Source organism: Eulemur rufifrons, chromosome 1, assembly GCF_041146395.1.
Source record: "Eulemur rufifrons isolate Redbay chromosome 1, OSU_ERuf_1, whole genome shotgun sequence".
NCBI classification, from domain to species: domain Eukaryota; kingdom Metazoa; phylum Chordata; class Mammalia; order Primates; family Lemuridae; genus Eulemur; species Eulemur rufifrons.
In genome coordinates, this window is record NC_090983.1 from 71666534 (window position 1) to 71685555 (window position 19022).

A 19022-nucleotide genomic window follows, 5' to 3' on the forward strand; every position below is an offset into this window, starting at 1 on the left:
CTGGCTTCTCCATTGATTTCTTAGTTTCCATATACGGTGTAGTGGGATATTTTCAAAAACATGCCATATAGTAATGAATGTAAACATTCAAACATTAATAGAGTTAGATGTTTAGCTTTAAATTTTTAATCAGAAGTATCCTGTACTCCACAAAGTATATAGTAAACAACCAAAGTAAATAGCCAACAACCAAAAGAACTCAGGAATGAATGCTTTTTTCTCATTATCTACATTTCATTATGCCTTATGATTTATATTATGATGACTTTGAATATAATCATTTATTTTTCCATTCTTGTAAACAAACCTGTATTTTCCCTCAATAGAAACTCTACCAGAAAGACTGGAACGAGGCCAAGCAGAAAGGCTATGACATAAGAGCAGATGCCATTGAAATCAAGCAAGCCAAAGCCTCCAGAGACATTGCCAGTGAGGTACGCGTCCTTCTATTTTCTTGTAGTTTTTCTCCACTATAGAACAAATAGACAGACTATTTTTCAAGAATTTTGAGTTTTTTAAATCCATGCAAACAATTGCATTTCATCTTGTTCTAAAGGCTTTCTCTATTTAAAAATATTAAAATGGGATGGAAAACATTAATCATAGCACAGGTGAGGTATATGTGTGAATAACTTCGATGCTGTTTCTAAGTAGAAACATAATATCATGAAGAGTCTATATGAAATTCTTGGGAAAAATTCAGGAACCAATACAATGTCATTTTATCCCTCAAATAGTTCTGACATTCTCCATAAATATAAATCACAGATGATAGTTTCAGATGAGACTTAAGCTTGGGGAGGGTGTTATAGTGGATAAATTACCTACCTTAGGACATTTGCGGCTTTTGGTGCTAGACATTTTCTCTTCAGCCACCATTCCTAATGCAACAGGAATGGAAATGCTCCCCTTTAGACATCCACTTGGCCACGTGGCTGGGTGCCTGGGTTGCAGGTATTGACATACCTGAATCCTGAAATCATATTTTACATCCAAAATTTTACAGTGGAGGCTTATATAGAATACTCTTAGTAACCTTTGATTTTAAAACTTACTAACAGTCAAAATAATTATCCTAACAAGCCCACCCCAACTCCAGCTCCAAATCTTTTTTTTTTTTTTAATACAACTCCATCTCATGCCTCCAAAAAGTTCCAAATATTTAAGCCACTCTTTTCTCTTTCTCTGGGTCTTCTCTGTTTTTATCTCATGTGTCCACTGTTTCCTCCTTCTTGTTCCTTATTTTTACCGTTAATAACCACAGCTGGTCCAAAGTATCTGCCTTATTGCCAGTTTTCTCTCTCTCCCTTTTGTCCAGACTTGCCTATGTTGTCCAAACATAAGAAAGAAAAGGAAAGCATCTTACTCTAGTCCTAAGACACTCATCAGGTGGAAACTCTTGTCCATAGACTTTTTTGTTGTCATCTTCTGATTCAAGCCAACAAGCTTGCTTTCCATCTCTGAAACATGCATCTTTCTTGTCTGTCTCCAAAACCACACATACAACCTCTCCCATACCTGAGGTACCTCCAGGACTCCTGGGAGAACATTTGACCTAATGCTGCACCTGCCAGGGAACCTTGGTGGTGGCAGTTACCCTCACTGTGCCCAATTTTCCCCATCTGAAAGATACAATAATAATAGTATCTACCTTGTAAAGAATTGTGAGGATCAACTCAATTATAATTGCTGCTATTCAGTGATTTTTGACTGAAAAACAGTGGTTTCATATGGATCAACTGAACACACTGGAAGCATTCACAATAGTGTCTGGCATATAGTGATTGCTCAGTAAATTTGGGCTATTTTTTTATTACTCTTTATTACCATACTATTTCCCTCCTGATTCATTCATGTCCTCTATGAAGCTACCTAAAATAGTCCTATCTAATTTCTTTAAAGTGAACTGAAATGTATGACTGCCGATGTTGAGTCAATTTCCATTTAGACAAAGAAAATATTCTGAAATCATTTAAAGAAAAATCCTCTCAATGCATTATTCTCATATGTCTTTTTTAATCTGATTTTTCACAACTTCAGTACAAATACAAAGAAGGTTACCGTAAACAACTGGGCCACCACGTGGGTTTCCGCACCCTACAAGATGACCCCAAGTTGGTATGGTCTATACATGCTGCCAAGATCCAGAGTGACAGGGAATACAAGAAAGCTTATGAGAAGTCTAAAGGAATTTACAACACACCATTGGACATGATGTCAATTGTTCAAGCCAAGAAATGCCAGGTCCTGGTTAGCGACGCTGATTATCGCAATTACCTGCACCAGTGGATATGCCTGCCAGATCAGAACGATGTGATCCAGGCCAAGAAAGCCTACGACCTGCAGAGCGATGTGCGTATATTGCCACCAGACTCCGGGGAAATGTGTGTTGGTGTGTTTACTCACAGTGCATTACCCAGAGATATAATTTAAATGGTAATATTAACAGAACCTAACATATTCTGTACAATTCATGGTAGTAGAGTTTTTCCCAAACATTATCTATCTTATAGAGGATTCCTTCTTATAGTAGCAAGACCTTATTCACCGAGATGAAAATCAGTCTCTTATTCTATGTAAGTAGGTAGAAAATTTCAGTTGCAGCTGTTCTGATCCATTACCTTTGCAGTATCAGGTGTCTAAATTTCAGAAATAGATGTAATCATAAGGAAATGTTGGATTTCACGTTTACGTGACATGGGGGTGGGGAGACAGATATAGATACAGGTTTGCAATTTTTCTCATTACGCATATATCTAAGGCTCTTTTCCTCCTAAAATCCTACAGATGTTACTCTCAGTGGTACATATAAATGGTAGACTTCAAGGCATGAGTGTAGAAACTCAATGTAGTATAAAAACAAAGTTATGTGCCATTGTTGTCTGTCATTCCACCAAGTGCCAGTTGTGAGCCTTGTTCCAATTCCTGCAGGATGCTGTGAACTTCTGCCAGAGATGAGTGCCAGAGACATAAGACCCAAGTGTTAGCATTTAATGTTTGTCCTTGAGTGTCATGACTTTGCCCCTCGCCCCCACTGATTTAAATAGAGATGGCGTGTGTTTGCAAGCATCCCGCTCTTGGGAACTAATTTGACTCTTCTGCCCTTGTGTTCCTCTGCTTCATGTAGAACCTGTACAAAGCAGACCTGGAATGGATGAAGGGTATCGGATGGTTGCCAGAGGGTTCTGTGGAAGTGATGAGAGTGAAGAATGCCCAGAATCTCTTGAATGAGAGGTTGTATCGGACAAGGCCGGAGGCCCTCAAATTCACCAGCATTGTGGACACTCCAGAAGTAATCCAGGCAAAGATCAACGCTGTCCAGATCAGTGAGGTAAGCTGGGTTGGTGATGTTTCCAGACAAATTGAAGAAATCTGAAGACTTCTGTCAACTTTAAACTGCTGGTGTCAGATAGATCTTCATATAGTCAATCAATTAGCAGTCTCTATATTTTATTTGCTTTGATAAGTCTTTGGTCACACATGGTAGACTCCTTCATGTTCTACATACCCTGATACACGCTGTGATCACATTTTGAAATCCGGCTTGTAATGGAGGCCTGCCGCTGAATACTATAATCACAAAATTGCCACCTTTTTGTCATCATTCAATCATGAAATAGGTTGAGAAGTCCAGGGACAACCCCAATATTGAACATTATGACAGTTATTTGGGCCAAGAAAATCAGGTTCTGATTAGCAGTGGGGATTTATCACAGTTATCTGCAATGTGGACTGACTTGTCAGATAATTAGATGCAAATAAATGGAAAAGAATAATTTCACTACTGTATTTCTTACCCATTTAAAATGCATATTGCATTGCAGATGAATGTGTTGTTGCTGAAGTCACTATCGGCACCTTTTAAATAAAAATGCAAATGAAGGCAAAATGTGATCTCTACACTTTATCAGAGAATCCCCCAAGAGAAATTTTCGTTTTACTTTATTTATTTAGTTTTACTTAAAATTTTTATTTTACTCATAATTTTATTCATTTTAATTTACTATAAAATTTAGTTATGATTTTATTCATTATAAATGTATTCAAGTGTACTTTATGACTTCATAATTTTGCTCACGTGGTAATTGATTTGTTTACAAATCAACCACCCCATCGTTTTTCATTTTTACCAGCCATTGTATCGGGATGCCTGGGAGAGAGAGAAGGCAAATGTGAGCATCCCAGCTGACACGCCACTGATGCTGCAGTCCAAGATCAACGCTGTACAGATCAGCAATGTGAGACACTACACGTTCATTGGTTTGTCAAAGTGCTCTCTGCCTAACCAGCCCTCTTACTGATACACTCCAAAGAGAGTTTGGCAAAAGGCATTTTCTTACCATTCCTTTTATTTCTAGTCTTTAAGCTAATGATAAGTAGCTGTGTGGGTCTGTGTGTGTTTATAATACAGAGATGTGTGTCTCTATCTTTGTTGGAAGGAAAATGCAATGGTTTCTCCAAAAACATGACCTAAAACCTACAGATGCATATATAAATAATATTTATGTCTCCTTTTCAGTGGGCCATCATTGCTTTTTCCTATGAGAAGCCAAACAATACATATTTTTTCCTGATTTTTACATGATTTACTATCTCCTACATGTCCTTATACAAAAAATGTATTGGCAGAGAGCTTTACTAAATGTCATTAAAAATCTCCTGGAACTCAAGTTCATTATGAAACCAGTTTATTTTATAATTCTTAAGGAGAGACTAATGTTAGTGTAACAGCTAGTTATCTATTTTTGAACACGTCAGTGATGCTAAATAGCTCCCTCTTCAGAATGACTGTGGCATTGCACTCTCCACTTGCAGAAACGCTACCAGCAAGCTTGGGAAGATGTCAAGATGACCGGTTACGACCTGCGAGCAGACGCCATTGGGATCCAGCATGCCAAGGCGTCCAGGGACATTGCCAGTGACGTAAGAGCTCCTCCTTGCCCAGCCTTCACAAACATTAACTAGTAGACACACAGGGAGGATAACTTAATTCTCCAGGAATTATATTTAAATAGAATGGGGGTCATTGTTATTGGCATGTTTTAAAATCCTAAGGTCAAGTATAACTCTTACAACAATTTGAGGATCCTCTGGCATCTGTACTTGGTTCTGTAATTCTTATATTCAAGCACAGATTTTGAATTTCTTTTCAATATCTTCCCAACATCAATTAATTTATGAGCATTTATAGAGGTCTAATTCTTTGAGTACAAAGAATTCTGTTGTGACTCAAAGTGTGGCACGCATATTACTGGTGGTTCCTGTGATAATTTTATGCAGTACATGGACAAGTATTTTTAAAATAGTTACATGGTTGTCTAAATGTGTGCTAGAAAAACATTTCTCCATTTAGATAGGGTTGTGCATTTTTAAATAAAATTTTAAAATAAGTTTACAAGTTAAAAATAAATTTATTCGAACAAAAAATTAATTTGATTTGAAGTAATATGAAGTACAGGTGGTACTTGTTGTAGCAAAACATCTGAAGGTGGCAAACAGCAACTGAAGCTCAGGAAACGGGGCAAGGTTACATGGGGAGATAATTCAGAAGTGCAGTTCTTGCCTCAGAGGGGCTCACAATATTTTCATGCACATAGACACAGAAGACAACCCAATATAGCAATATAGCAAAACTTATAGTATGAATTTAAAGAAAAACTATCCCCACAAAAGGTAATCTAGAGGAGATGGAATTATTTTGAGTAGGCTGTTTGGAAAAAGTGAGTTTGCAAAGACTCCTCTTCTTTTTTCTGTGCACATCTACCAGTATCTGTACAAAACTACTTACGAGAAGCAGAAAGGCCATTACATTGGATGTCGCACCGCCAAGGAAGACCCTAAACTGGTTTGGGCTGCAAATGTGTTGAAGATGCAGAATGACAGACTATACAAAAAGGTCTACAACGATAACAAGGCCAAGATCACCATCCCAGTGGACATGGTGTCCATCAACGCTGCCAAAGAAGGCCAGGCCATAGCAAGCAATGTGGACTATCGCCAGTACCTGCACCAGTGGTCTTGCTTCCCCGACCAGAATGATATAATCCAAGCCCGGAAAGCCTATGACCTGCAGAGCAACGTGAGTGTGTCCCCCAGGAAGCAAGCCTTCCACACTTTTGCCTGATGACGCCTTCCAGTGCTCTGGAAAACACAATTCCCCCTGCACAGGCACTTCACTTTTAGTATTTTATCCAATTTATTAATTGCTTACCTTACTACCAAGTTTATTCAGAAGGTTTTCATTTTCATTAGTAAAGATGATATCAGAATTTTGTGTACATTTGTTAATATGTGCAGTGTTTGTAGTTTCTTAAACATAAGAATGCCCATGGTCTTTCAACTGTGTATTAAAGTAGGACAGCACTATCTTCCCGAAAATTAATTTCAAGCCTGGCATGGTGATGCGTGCCTGTAGTCCTAGCTCCTCAGGAGGCGAAAGCAGTAGGATCACTAGAGTCCAGGAGTTTGAGGCTGCGGTGAGCTATAATCACACCACTGCACTCCAGCCTGGGTGACAGAGCAAGAGCCTGTCTCAAAAAGCAAAAGAAAGAAAAGAAAAGAAATCAGTTTCAAAAGTTAAGAGCATGCTCTAAACCAACAGTCCCTAACCTTTTGGGCACCAGGGACCAGTTTCATGAAAGATAATTTTCTACAGACTGGGGGCAGGGGAGTAGGTGCGGGGGGATGGTTTCAAGATGATTCAAGCACATTACATTTATTGTGCACTTTATTTCTATTATTACATTGTAATACATAATGAAATAATTATACAACTCACCATAATGCAGAATCTAATGCCACTGCTGATCTGACAGGAGGCGGAGCTTAGGCGATGATGTGAGCAATGGGGAGCAGCTATAAATACAGATGAAGCTTCGCTAGCTCGCCACCTGCAGCTCGCCTCCTGCTGTGTGGCCCAGTTCCTGATAGGCCTCAGACCAGTACTGGTCCACAGCCCATGCGCTGGGGACTGTAGCTCTAAACCACGTTTCCTTTAACTTGGTGTTCTTCACAATATGGTGTCTCCTTAATTTACCTAGGGCAGTTTTAGATTTACTCACATTTTCTGCCCATTCAATATTTTAGAAATGATAGATTCCATAAGGTTATTTATTTCTTGTAGAGAATGGATAACTTTTTAAAATTATGTGAACTTGCTTCCTTTAAGCTTCAGGAGATATTTCCTTATAATGGATGAGTTCGTACAGGAGAGAATGCTCATCACTTGAAATGAATTGCCAAATGGTAGATACGAGACAGTTCCCAGAGAAATATAGTCTCTTCATTAATCTGAACCACATTAGTGCACAGAGATGTGCATATAAATCAAGTTCTTAAAGAATGAGGAAGGGAAACTTCAGAATCTGTAGGTAATTTTTATTGAGAATCCCTTCTTTTGAATATTGAGTAGCCATTGTACTTTAAACATTAAAACGTAAAATGTCATTCTTCATTAAGGTAGAAATTTCCTAACATTTTTCACTCCTTTTACTACACTTTCAGTCTGACACTCGTATCCTATTAACTAGCTATTAAAATACCATTTTTCTGAGCAAGAGAACGGCTTTTTATAAAAGGAATAACTGGTTATATTATTCAGGGTTCCCCAGAGAAACAGAGCCAATAGAATATATGTATAGATATAAACATAGATTTATGAGAGGAGATTTATTAGCGGAATTGACTTATGCAATTATGGAAGCCGAGAAGTCCCATGTTAATCCATCTGCAAGCTGGGGACCCAGGGCCCGTAGTGTGGCTCAGTCCAAGTCCCAAGGCCTGAGAACCAGGGGGACAATGGTGTAATTCTCAGTCCAAGGCTGAAGACCTGAGAACCTGGTATAAGTCCCAGAAGGCCAATTTCTTCCAGAAACACCCTCACAGACATACTACAGAAATAATGATTAACCAGCTATCTGGTAAGCCCTGTCAAGTTGACACTTAAAATTAACCATCACAAGCCAGGTGCGGTGGTGCACACCTGTTGTCCCAGCTACTCAAGAGGCTGACATGGGAAGATCACTTGAGTCCAGAAGTTCAAGTCCAGCCTGGACAACATAGCAAGACCCCATTTCTAAATATTAAAAATAAAAAATTAAATTAAATTAACCAGCACACTGGTGTTTAAGATAGAGCAATTTTATCTGCTTCTCCACTTGTTTATATTTGGAGAAGCAGGTTTAGATAACTAAGAACATGCAAATTCTGATTTAAAGAGAGGCACTATCTTAGAAAACTCAATTGAGACCAAAATTGTGGAACTAGTGATTGGATTCTTAATCATCCTTTTAAAAATACTTAAGAAACACACCATGTGCCAGGCATTGTGCTAAGCACTAATGATGCAATGGTGAATAAAGAAGAAAAAACAAGACATAGATCCTGATTTTAGGGAGTTCACGTTGATAAGAAAGAAACAGATGTTAATTAAAGACTATCATTAAAAAATAAGATGGCTGAGAAAGAGTGATCGGTGTTGCTATGAAGAGAGGTCGATAAAGCTCCTCTGAGAAAGTGCTGGTTTGTCGAGGTGTGAAGGGAGAGTGGGAGTCGGCTCCATGAGGGGCACACGGAGGATTCCTGCCTGAAGACCAACATATGCAAAGGGGGCGGGTGCAAACCCCAAACTGAAAGAGATTTGCATCTTTACCCTCAGACGAATAGGAAGCCATAGGATGGGGGGATGTTGTGACATCAGATTTGAATTAGGAATTTTGAAAAGATCATTCTGGCTGCTATGTAGAAAACTTACTGGAGAGCCCATTATTGTTCCTTTAAAATCCACATTGGCTAGTATGGTGGCTGCCTAAATATTATTCAAAAATCAGGCCAGACTTGGCAGCTCACCCCTATAATCCCAGCACTTTGGGAGGTGAAGCAGGAGGATCACTTGAGCCCAGGAGTTTGAGACCAGCCTGGGCAATATACTGAGACCCCATCTCTACAAAAAATTTAAAAATTAGCTGGGTGTGGTGGCACGTGCCTGTAGTCCCAGCTACTCAGGAGGTTGAGGCAGGAGGATTGCTTGAGCCCAGGATTGGAGGCTGCAGTGAGCTATGATCATGCCACTACACTCCAGCCCGGGTGACAGAGAGAGACTCTGTCTCTAAAAAAAATAAAAATAAAAATCTTCCATGCATAACCCCAAATGAAGAGCTGCTTCCACATCATCCTGCCTTTTAGAGTGGACTTCGGCACCCCAATTCAGACCCCCTGCTGCAGGAAACAAAGCAAGACGACACACTGTTGTGTGTATGCGCAATTATGTTTGTCGGGCCAGTGCTCTGTTTTAATTACTGTTTGTGGAAGATAAAATATAACACAAAAACTTCCTTATTTTATCCTCCCCTCCGCCCCCCACACACACACAAAAAAAAAACACCAAGAAAAACCAATTCCTGCTGCTATGTAACTTTGTTTTCTTTGCAGGCCATCTACAAGGCTGACTTGGAGTGGTTGCGTGGCATCGGCTGGATGCCTGAAGGCTCTCCTGAAGTACTGAGAGTCAAAAATGCCCAGCATATTCTAAGTGACAATGTCTATCGGACACCTGTCGTGAATCTCAAGTACTCAAGCATTGTTGACACACCTGAAGTGGTCCTTGCTAAATCAAATGCTGAAAATATTAGTATTGTAAGTCAGTTTTTTTCTACTGAAATTGAATTAGGCCTATAAATAGAAGATAATTATCTTGCTGATCTATTTCTAGGATAAAAACAATTTGATAATAACAAAAATTTTATTAAGTTATGTTGATAGCATTGTTTTGGTTATACTTATTAATTTTAAACAAAAACACAATGTATTGATAAATGGTATTAATACAGATTTCGTATCAAATTTGAATAACTTGCGTGACAAGATTCCAGAAATCTTTGCCCTAACATGAAAAGATTTTGGATCAGATCCAAAAGAAAAGTTAAAAGTTCTGCACTGAAACTAGCAAAAGTACAAATTGCAAAGTAATTTTGTTTCTATTGTTTCTTTCTGTAGCCAAAGTACAGAGAAGTTTGGGACAAGGATAAAACTTCAGTGCACATAATGCCAGATACTCCAGAAATTAATCTTGCTAGAGCAAACGCTCTTAATGTGAGCAATGTAAGTACCACAACAGACTCCCTTTTGTTTGGAAAGTTACCCATTGGTGTTGTAACATGACCATGGAACTCTTCCCAGCCAAGGGAGAGAAGACTGACTGGGGGGCTGGGGTAGGGAAGACCCTTTGCCATCAGCCCTTGACAGGAGTGAGGAAAGGAGATCCTTGGCTGAGTCACTGGGCAAGGCCAGTTGCTGAGGAGCCAATGTCAACATGACAGAATCTCCCCCTTTGTCCTTTTTAAATGAGGACAAAAGATGAAAAAGGAATGAAAAGGTACACAAATAAGAAAGGAGAATTAATGACAGATTCACATAAATTTGAAAGAATTATGAGAATTCTTTGCAAAAATATGTGAATTAATTTTAAAACCTGAATCAATGGGGGATTTTCTAGAATATTGCAAATTACCAAAATTGACCCCATAAAAAAAAAAAGAAAACAGCTAGAAATCACTAGCTGTTTTAGCTAGACTAATTAATAGCTAGAAATTAAGAGAGTCATTAAACACGTTCCTTCCTCCTTGCAAATGCCAGGGTCCCCCAGGGGTTTCACGGGAGAATACTTTCAAAACTTGAAGAAATAAACAAATTACCATGGAGCCTAATAAAAGAAGGCAAATCACAATTACCCAAACTTGTCAAAGATAGTTTCACAAATTGAAAGCTGTAGACCAATAATAATGGGGAAAATCTGAAATAAAATATTAAGAAATCAAATTCAGCAGTACGTTCAAATGATATGATACAAAAAATTGGGGTTCATACAGGAGTGCCAAGAGGGGTCTATATTCAGAAACCTAATAATGTAATAGGACAAAAGAGACCAGCTGTGCGCTCATTTTATTAAATTGTGAAGGCATCTGACAAAATCCAATACCCATTCTTATTTTTAAAAAATAAAATCTTAGTGAAAAAAGAACACGAGTATTTTCTTGACATGACTGAAAACTAAATTTCAAATCAAAGGCCAACTCAGTAAGTAAGCTTCTTATTCAAGTCAGGGAGATTAAAACAAGAACACCCACTAGCACCATCATCGGTTAACACTTGCTGGAAGTACTTGGTTATGTGAGTAAGCTTCTCATCGATGCAAATGTGATTACATAAGAGTAAGAATAAGAAATAAATGTTGGAAAGAAAGAGGCAAAGTTATCATTATTTGCAGAAGAAATTATTTTAAGCCTGGAAAGTGCAAGAGAATCAACTAAACGAATCTATTAGGGAATACAAAAGAATTCAGTTTTGTGGCTGGCTACACAATTCAAGAAAGTTTAAGAAAGATACCACCTTCCTGGATCACAGAGATTCTTGCATGTAGAATAAGTGTGACCTTAGAAGAAGGATACTACCTGAGTGCAATTCACCAAGGTTTGGAACTTTGCATCCTTTCAGAATAATAAATCTTTGTGAAAGAAGGAGCCTTCCAAGAAAAGATTCCCCACCATGTGCCAAACTTCATAAATTCTACTTTAATGAGCCACCTGGGGACTAATTTTTTCAAAGTTTGGGAAGAAAATGCAGTTTTAGGGCACTGATATATTTTTTATTTTAGACCATAATCAATACCATTATGCGGTGCATTCTTGTTGTGGCTGAATCAAGAGGCAATCAGTTCTTCACTGCAGCATAGATTCCTCTTCCAATTCAATCCATAGGTATCTGTGGCAGGAAAATTCTGAAAAGTCTCATATATTTTCCTTTGCATGATAAATTTCTTAGATGAAAATTCTAGAACCCCCACCATTGATATCATGATATGAGCAAGACTGGTATTCAAAACTGTGCTAAAAGGAAGGTTATTAACTTTAGATACTTAGATATTAATGAGAATGGCTTGCATTTTGGAAGAAATCAAACATCCTGTTTGCTAACCAAAATGTGCAGACATTTTCTTTATATGTGGTATTGATATCACTATAATCTTTATAAAATCCGCTATTCAAAACTGCTGCCATCACTTAGAAAGTGCAACTTTTGCAAAATATTTGTATGTGATTTTATGAGTAACAAAGCAAATTCATGTTAAATTGACTCCTTTAATCCTCACATTAACTACTAGTAAGAGAATATTATTTGGTTTTTTATCAGATGGAAAGCTGAGACTTAAAAAAGTTAAAGAAGGCCAGGCGCGGTGGCTCATGCCTATAATCCTAGCACTCTGGGAGGCCAAGGCTGGAGGATCGCTCGAGGTCTGGAGTTCGAGACCAGCCTCAGCAAGAGCAAGACTCCCTCTCTACTAAAAGCAGAAAGAAATTAGCGGACAACTAAAAATATATAGAAAAAATTAGCCGGGCATGGTGGCACATGCCTGTAGTCCCAGCTACTGGGGAGGCTGAGGCAGTAGGATCGCTTAAGCCAGGTGTTTGAGGTTGCTGTGAGCTAGGCTGATGCCACGGCACTCTAGCCCAGGCAATAGAGCAAGACCCTGTCTCAAAAAAAAAAAAAAAAAAAAAAGTTAAGGAATTTGCCCATGTTCTCAAAGTTAGTAGGTGAAGAGGTTAGGTTAGGTCTCAGCCCTAGGTTTTTTGTGTTTTTTTTTTTTTTTATTTTTTAGCTCGAAGAAAAAATATATTTGGGCACATAAACAAATAAAAATTTATTTATTATGTAAGAAAAAATAGTCTATTGCTAGACATTATGCCCATAAAAGAAAGAAAAAAGTATTATTAACATTCCCTACAAAGAGATTGGCAGATTAAAAAAAAAAAAAAAGAAAAATAGTGTAACAATATATGTAATAAAATAGATTGAAAACAAAAAAAAGATAACATAATAACATGTCTGCATTACATAAATGCATTAAATATTCTCTAGTATAATACATTTAAATATGGAGAGTACTTTTTCTTCTGTATAGAAAATTAAGTCAAGAGTTAAAATAAGTCACCCTAAAAGGCATACAAAAACTTGAATGAGTTCATGACCAGCTTGGGCAACATAGCAAGACTTCAGTTCTTAAAAAAAAAAAAAAAAAAAATTTAGCCAGGTATGCTGGCATATGCCTATAGTCCCAGCTCCTCAGGTGGCTGAGCCAGGAGGATGGCCTTAGCCCAGGAATTTGAAGTTTCAGTCAGCTGTGATTGTGCCACTGCCTTTTAGCCCAGAGAATGGAGCAAGATCCTGTGTCAAAAAAAAAAAAAAGAATGTGAATGAAAATCCATGCAAAACTTGTCCATGCTTATAAGCTCAAAATTGGGGCATTCATTTTTCAGATATGCAAAAACTATAAAACTGTCAATTAAAATTCACTTCTTTCTGTACTGTAGAAACTCCCCTAATGATTGGTATGATTTTTGAATTATATATTTAAATCATTACTATTTCTGAGTCTTTCCACCATTGTTGATACAGAATGCATCCATGACAATGTGAACATTTATTTAAAGACATTTTAAAAATACCTATAAATCAGTCGCTACTTTAGTTAACTTCTCTTTGAAAACAAATCAAGAGGCCGGGCGCGGTGGCTCACGCCTGTAATCCTAGCACTCTGGGAGGCCGAGGTGGGCAGATCGTTTGAGCTCAGGAGTTCGAGACCAGCCTGAGCAAGAGCGAGACCCCATCTCTACTAAAAATAGAAAGAAATTATATGGACAGCTAAAAATATATATAGAAAAAATTAGCCGGGCATGGTGGCGCATGCCTGTAGTCCCAGCTACTCGGGAGGCTGAGACAGGAGGATCGCTTGAGCTCAGGAGTTTGAGGTTGCTGTGAGCTAGGCTGACTCCACGGCACTCACTCTAGCCTGGGCAACAGAGTGAGACTCTGTCTCAAAAAAAAAAAAAAACAAATCAATAGCTGTTACATCCAATCGTGCTTCCTCAGAAGATTTAACATTCCCAAACAATATGCACCATCAATCATATAAGATCTAAAAAGCCATATTAGAAAAAAAGAAGCACAAATGTAAGTTTGCAATTCTGAAGATTACAAAACTGAGTTGAATTAAATAAATAAATGGAATTATTGAGTTAAAGAAATTATTTAATTATAACTTTTTTTAAAAAGTCCGAACTTATCTCAGTGCTACCAATACACCAACACAAGAAAACAAAGCTAAACCCTTTTATGTTATGCATGAGATTGCAAAGCATGAACAACCACATGAAGCTGTGATTCAAATGAAAATGAAAGGAGTCTTGTCAAGCCCAGACCTTTGGTCCCCAGACACCATTTCACGTTCCAGGACAATGGTGCATAGAATGATTCTCACCCATTCTCTTTTCTTTAACCGCTCTCAAGTCCTGGGGCTTCAAAACTGTACCCCTATGACATTAATTCTACTTGAGCCCTTGGGACTATTGGTAGACTTGAATCTGGAATGATACCTCATTTTTCTCCTTTTCAGAAAATTTACCGTGAGGGTTGGGAAGACGTGAAGGCGAACTGTGACGTCCGCCTGGACGCCATCCCCATCCAGGCTGCCAAGGCCTCCAGGGAGATTGCCAGTGACGTGAGTGGCCCTTTTTTAACTTCTCAGTTTTTTTCAGCAGATGCCCAAGGTGCACAGAGAGGACATGCTGTGACCCATCTGCTCTGTGTTTCCATCCCAGTATAAATACAAGCTTGACCACGAGAAGCAGAAAGGACACTACGTGGGCACCCGCACAGCCAGGGATGACAACAAGATCCGGTGGGCCCTCATAGCTGGCAAGATCCAGAATGAACGGGAGTACCGGCTGCAGTGGGCCAAGTGGAAGTCCAAGATCCAGAGCCCTGCGGACATGCTTTCCATCCTGCATTCGAAATCAAGCCAGGGTCTGGTCAGCAACGTCGATTACCGCAATTACCTGCACGAATGGACGTGCATGCCCGACCAGAACGATGTGATTCAGGCCAAGAAAGCCTACGACCTGCAGAGTGATGTGAGTGGCTGCCTTTTAGGATGAGCGCTTCTCTCCTTTTGCCATGAACCCCAGAAAGTTCACGGCATTAAACCCTGTATCATCACTTCACATCTCTATTCAGCCAAGAATTTGATATTAGTTAGATTACAGTATGGCAACAAAATCACCAAAGCCAGGAAGGATCTAGACTTTGTGTCAAGACATAGACGGTAGTGAGTATACAGGTCTTAATTGTATCAGGTTAAAGAAAATTATTGTGAAAATATTATTTCTATAGAATTTAGATAGCAATACAGGCTTATCTCAAGTAAAATACTGACAGCCCACGGACAGGATGCAGGCACGGACATACTTGTTCAATTGACACGGTGTTTAGAAATTTTGAATTAAGTCACCAAGCTTTTTAAATAAGGAGGTTTTCTTGCACAAATCCAGGATTTCCTATTTCTCTTGAAAATTCAGAGGTTGCAGCTCTGGACGTGCATTACTGGTTGGCAGGGATAACCGGGAGCTGAACTGAGGCTAACCCCCTTTAAATAGAAAACATATCCTCCAGTTTGTCACCCTACCTGGCCTCCTAATTAATTTTCTTAAGTTACTTGTCTGGCTGCTTCGGTTTGTCATGCTTGGTTTATATAGAGTTTAAATTGTATTTCTTCATCAGCCCAGTGGATAGGCTAAATAGGACCAGGTAATGCAGGTCGCTGAATTCATTCTGGCCTTGTTTTCACAGGCTGTTTACAAGGCCGACTTGGAATGGCTACGTGGAATTGGGTGGATGCCAAATGACTCCGTTTCTGTCAATCACGCCAAACACGCTGCGGATATCTTCAGCGAGGTATTCCGAGATTTTACCCTGCCATTCAGTACATTTCCCAACAGTCTCAACAAAAATACAGGAGCCAAAATGCAGTCATCTCATGTCAGCAATTTTAACCTGCTGTGAAAACCACACATATATTTTTCTACAATAATTCTATACTGTCCCTAATTACATTATGGGACCACATCTATAATATATTAATAATATCCAGCACACTCACTGATGCTTGGAATTGTTTAATTGGAAAAATCCCTTGGTCTGCAATGGCAGTACACTTGGGAGAAGTTTGTCCAGTTGGAAAAATGTATTGCGTGTATCATGTTACACATAATATAGTGTTTAATGAGACATTACATAACCTTGGGAGCTAAGCAAACTTGCTGCTTTAAAATCTGTAGAAGAAGCCAATACATTTGTTTAAAAAATAAAATGTGAGAAAGAAAGCCAAGTTACCAAGAAGATGCCATTCAAATCTGGGCATTCTGTGCTTCTAATAGAGAAGGTCTTTAGTGTACCTTTTTCAGCTCGCACACGACCAGGAATAGCAACTATCTAAAAGATGTTTTCTTTCCCGTAGAAAAAATATCGCACAAAAATAGAAACTCTCAACTTTACACCTGTGGACGACAGAGTTGATTATGTGACAGCAAAACAAAGTGGGGAGATCCTCAATGATGTAAGTATATGGCTGTTTTAAAATTGCACCATTGTGAAAATGTTGTTTCCAAAGCTTTTCTAGCACGCAGTCACTGTTGTAGATATAGATTTTAATCGTTGAAATTATTGCTGTTAGCAATTGCTTGAACAACATGATGTTTTCTTAACATCAAGTAACTGGCCTTCTTGCCTCTCATTTAGATTAAATACCGGAAAAACTGGAATGACACCAAATCCAATTACACCCTCACAGAAACCCCCCAGCTGCACGCTGCCCAGGAGGCTGCCCGGATCCTGGACCAGGTATTGGTTTTACCTGGATGCCTGGGACTTTGTGTGGGCATGGAGAACCTTAATAGAACTGTCGGAGATTTGTGCACATGACTTACCCCTTCCTTCTGACTCCTCGGTTTAACCCTGTGTTGTGGCTCTGTCTTCTAGTACCTCTACAAGGAAGGCTGGGAGAAACAAAAAGCCACAGGCTACATTTTGCCTCCAGATGCTGTGCCATTTGTTCATGCCCATCACTCCAGTGATGTTCAGAGTGAGGTAATCGATCCTGATACGAGTGCACTTTGCAAAAGCAAGGCTTGCCCATAAGAGATTCCAGTTATGCCTAAGGCATAGACAGCACCTTAAGGGTGTTCCTTTTGAGCTTGGCAGACCTGGCTGGGCTTGGGATGGCTGGAGTACTTGCTTCCCTTTTGGTCCTTCTCCCATGGGCTTTGGGCTTTCTTCTTCTTCGTCATCTATTTTTTTCTCCCTTTCGCTTTTCTTTAAAAGCCATTGTTTGAGTTCTTTACTGTTTCTAATATTCTCTGCCCTCCCTAAAATCTAGGCCTTTGAATAAAATGTTGCCAGAATTAGAAAACAAGTATATGGGGCTTTTCTTTTTTCTGTTTTTATATGGCATTTCTTCTTATTTATTTATTTATTTCAAGGCTTTTTGCTATTTGTTCTTGGTGGAAGGGGTGTCCAACAAAAAACTGGGAGGCTGAATTTGCTGGTATTCCCTAACAGTGCTCATACCCCCTTTGCCTTGTGTGCTTGTTAAAGCTGACGAGATCTATGTTCTTCTTCCCACCAGCTGAAATACAAAGCTGAACATGTAAAGCAAAAAGGTCACTATGTTGGTGTCCCGACAATGAGAGACGATCCTAAACTGGTTTGGTTTGAGCATGCAGGCCAGATTCAGAACGACAGACTGTACAAAGAGAACTATCACAAAACAAAGGCCAAAATCAATATACCTGGTGATATGGTGTCAGTCTTGGCCGCCAAGCAGGGGCAGAGCCTTGTCAGTGATATTGATTACCGTAATTACCTGCACCAATGGACGTGCCATCCTGACCAAAATGATGTTATTCAAGCAAGAAAGGCCTATGACCTACAGAGCGATGTAAGTGATTTTTGTTTCTTCATTATCTAGAAGTGTATGGTACACTCTGAGCATGATAAACAGCATTCCAAATCCACCAGGCTTAGAAACATAGAGCCATATATATTTAGTTGGTTCCCAGAAGGGAACTGAGGCTGAATATGAAGTAGAAAAAGATCAGGAGCAGTGATGGATTGACAGCTTTGCTTACTGACTACATTTCTGCATAACTTTCAAAGTTGACTTAAAAAAAAAAACTGCTTTTTTTTGTACCATTTCTGCTATTAGTAACTCCTCACTCACATGCACATAGAAAATTAACATCTGACTTAAAATAATAATTGGCTTGGGTGGGAATTGAGATTGTGTTGAGGTTTTGACATCAGATGACAGCATAGTTAAGGACCTAGGAATGTCCTATTCTGCTTTGCCAAGTATCTCATTCCTCACGGCATTTATGAAGCTGTTTGCAAGGAATAAAAGCAAAAGAGAAATAAAATATTGATTAAGCTGTGTGAGGGCCCAGTACCCCTCATGCAGAGCTTTGGTAAAGGTATGATAAAGAATATGACATAGGGCATCTCCCACAGAACCCTGAATCAAGATCTCTCTCTACCTGTCACCAGCCATCTGTAGGTGCAGAACAAAAACACGATGCATCAACTTAGTTGCTCAGGTGCACAGAAGAGCTAATCCTACCTGGATCTCTTCATCATTACAAAAAAAGAAACAGTCAAAGACTACCTGCAGCATAGATGTTGATTTTGAACATCCTGCCTCGCTGGTTGCTGCAGCAGAATGACTGTTGCGGAACTTTAATCAGATTAGAACTCCTCTTCACTTGGTGTAGGATAGACTGGGGGCTAGGCTGCTGGAGGTAGGCAGGGGAAGGACAAAGACAGCCTTGGTTGGGCAAGAGGACACACCATCTCCCTTTCAATACATGAGCTTTTACTTGTGTAATTTCCTTCATTTGGTCTAAATGCTCCACATACTTCTGCATAATGTCCATCTAAAAGTACATCCTCTTTGGTAAACCTTTTCTTATTGCTGCAGCTGAAAGTAACAGCCTCTCCCCTAGACTCTTGTAGCACTGGAGTGGTCCTGCTCTCTCACCACTTTCCATTTGTAAATGACTCTTCTCCACTCCTGCATCGCTCTGCATACTTACCCCTCAAAGCACTGAGCAGAGTGCCTCATGCACAATAACAGGCTTAAG

At 39.2% G+C, this 19022-nt stretch overlaps 1 protein-coding gene across 2 annotated transcripts in view; it reads left to right on the forward strand.

Moving 5' to 3' along the window:
- NEB (nebulin) overlaps nt 1–19022 on the forward strand; it is a 206554-nt gene that overhangs the window by 111916 nt on the left and 75616 nt on the right. For both annotated transcript variants that reach the window (XM_069472708.1, XM_069472715.1), the window contains 9 exons: nt 9430–9633; nt 9994–10098; nt 14447–14551; nt 14652–14963; nt 15679–15783; nt 16346–16444; nt 16627–16728; nt 16867–16974; nt 17513–17824. In XM_069472708.1, the coding sequence (XP_069328809.1) occupies nt 9430–9633; nt 9994–10098; nt 14447–14551; nt 14652–14963; nt 15679–15783; nt 16346–16444; nt 16627–16728; nt 16867–16974; nt 17513–17824 (1452 nt within the window). The remainder of the gene's footprint in view (nt 1–9429; nt 9634–9993; nt 10099–14446; nt 14552–14651; nt 14964–15678; nt 15784–16345; nt 16445–16626; nt 16729–16866; nt 16975–17512; nt 17825–19022) is intronic.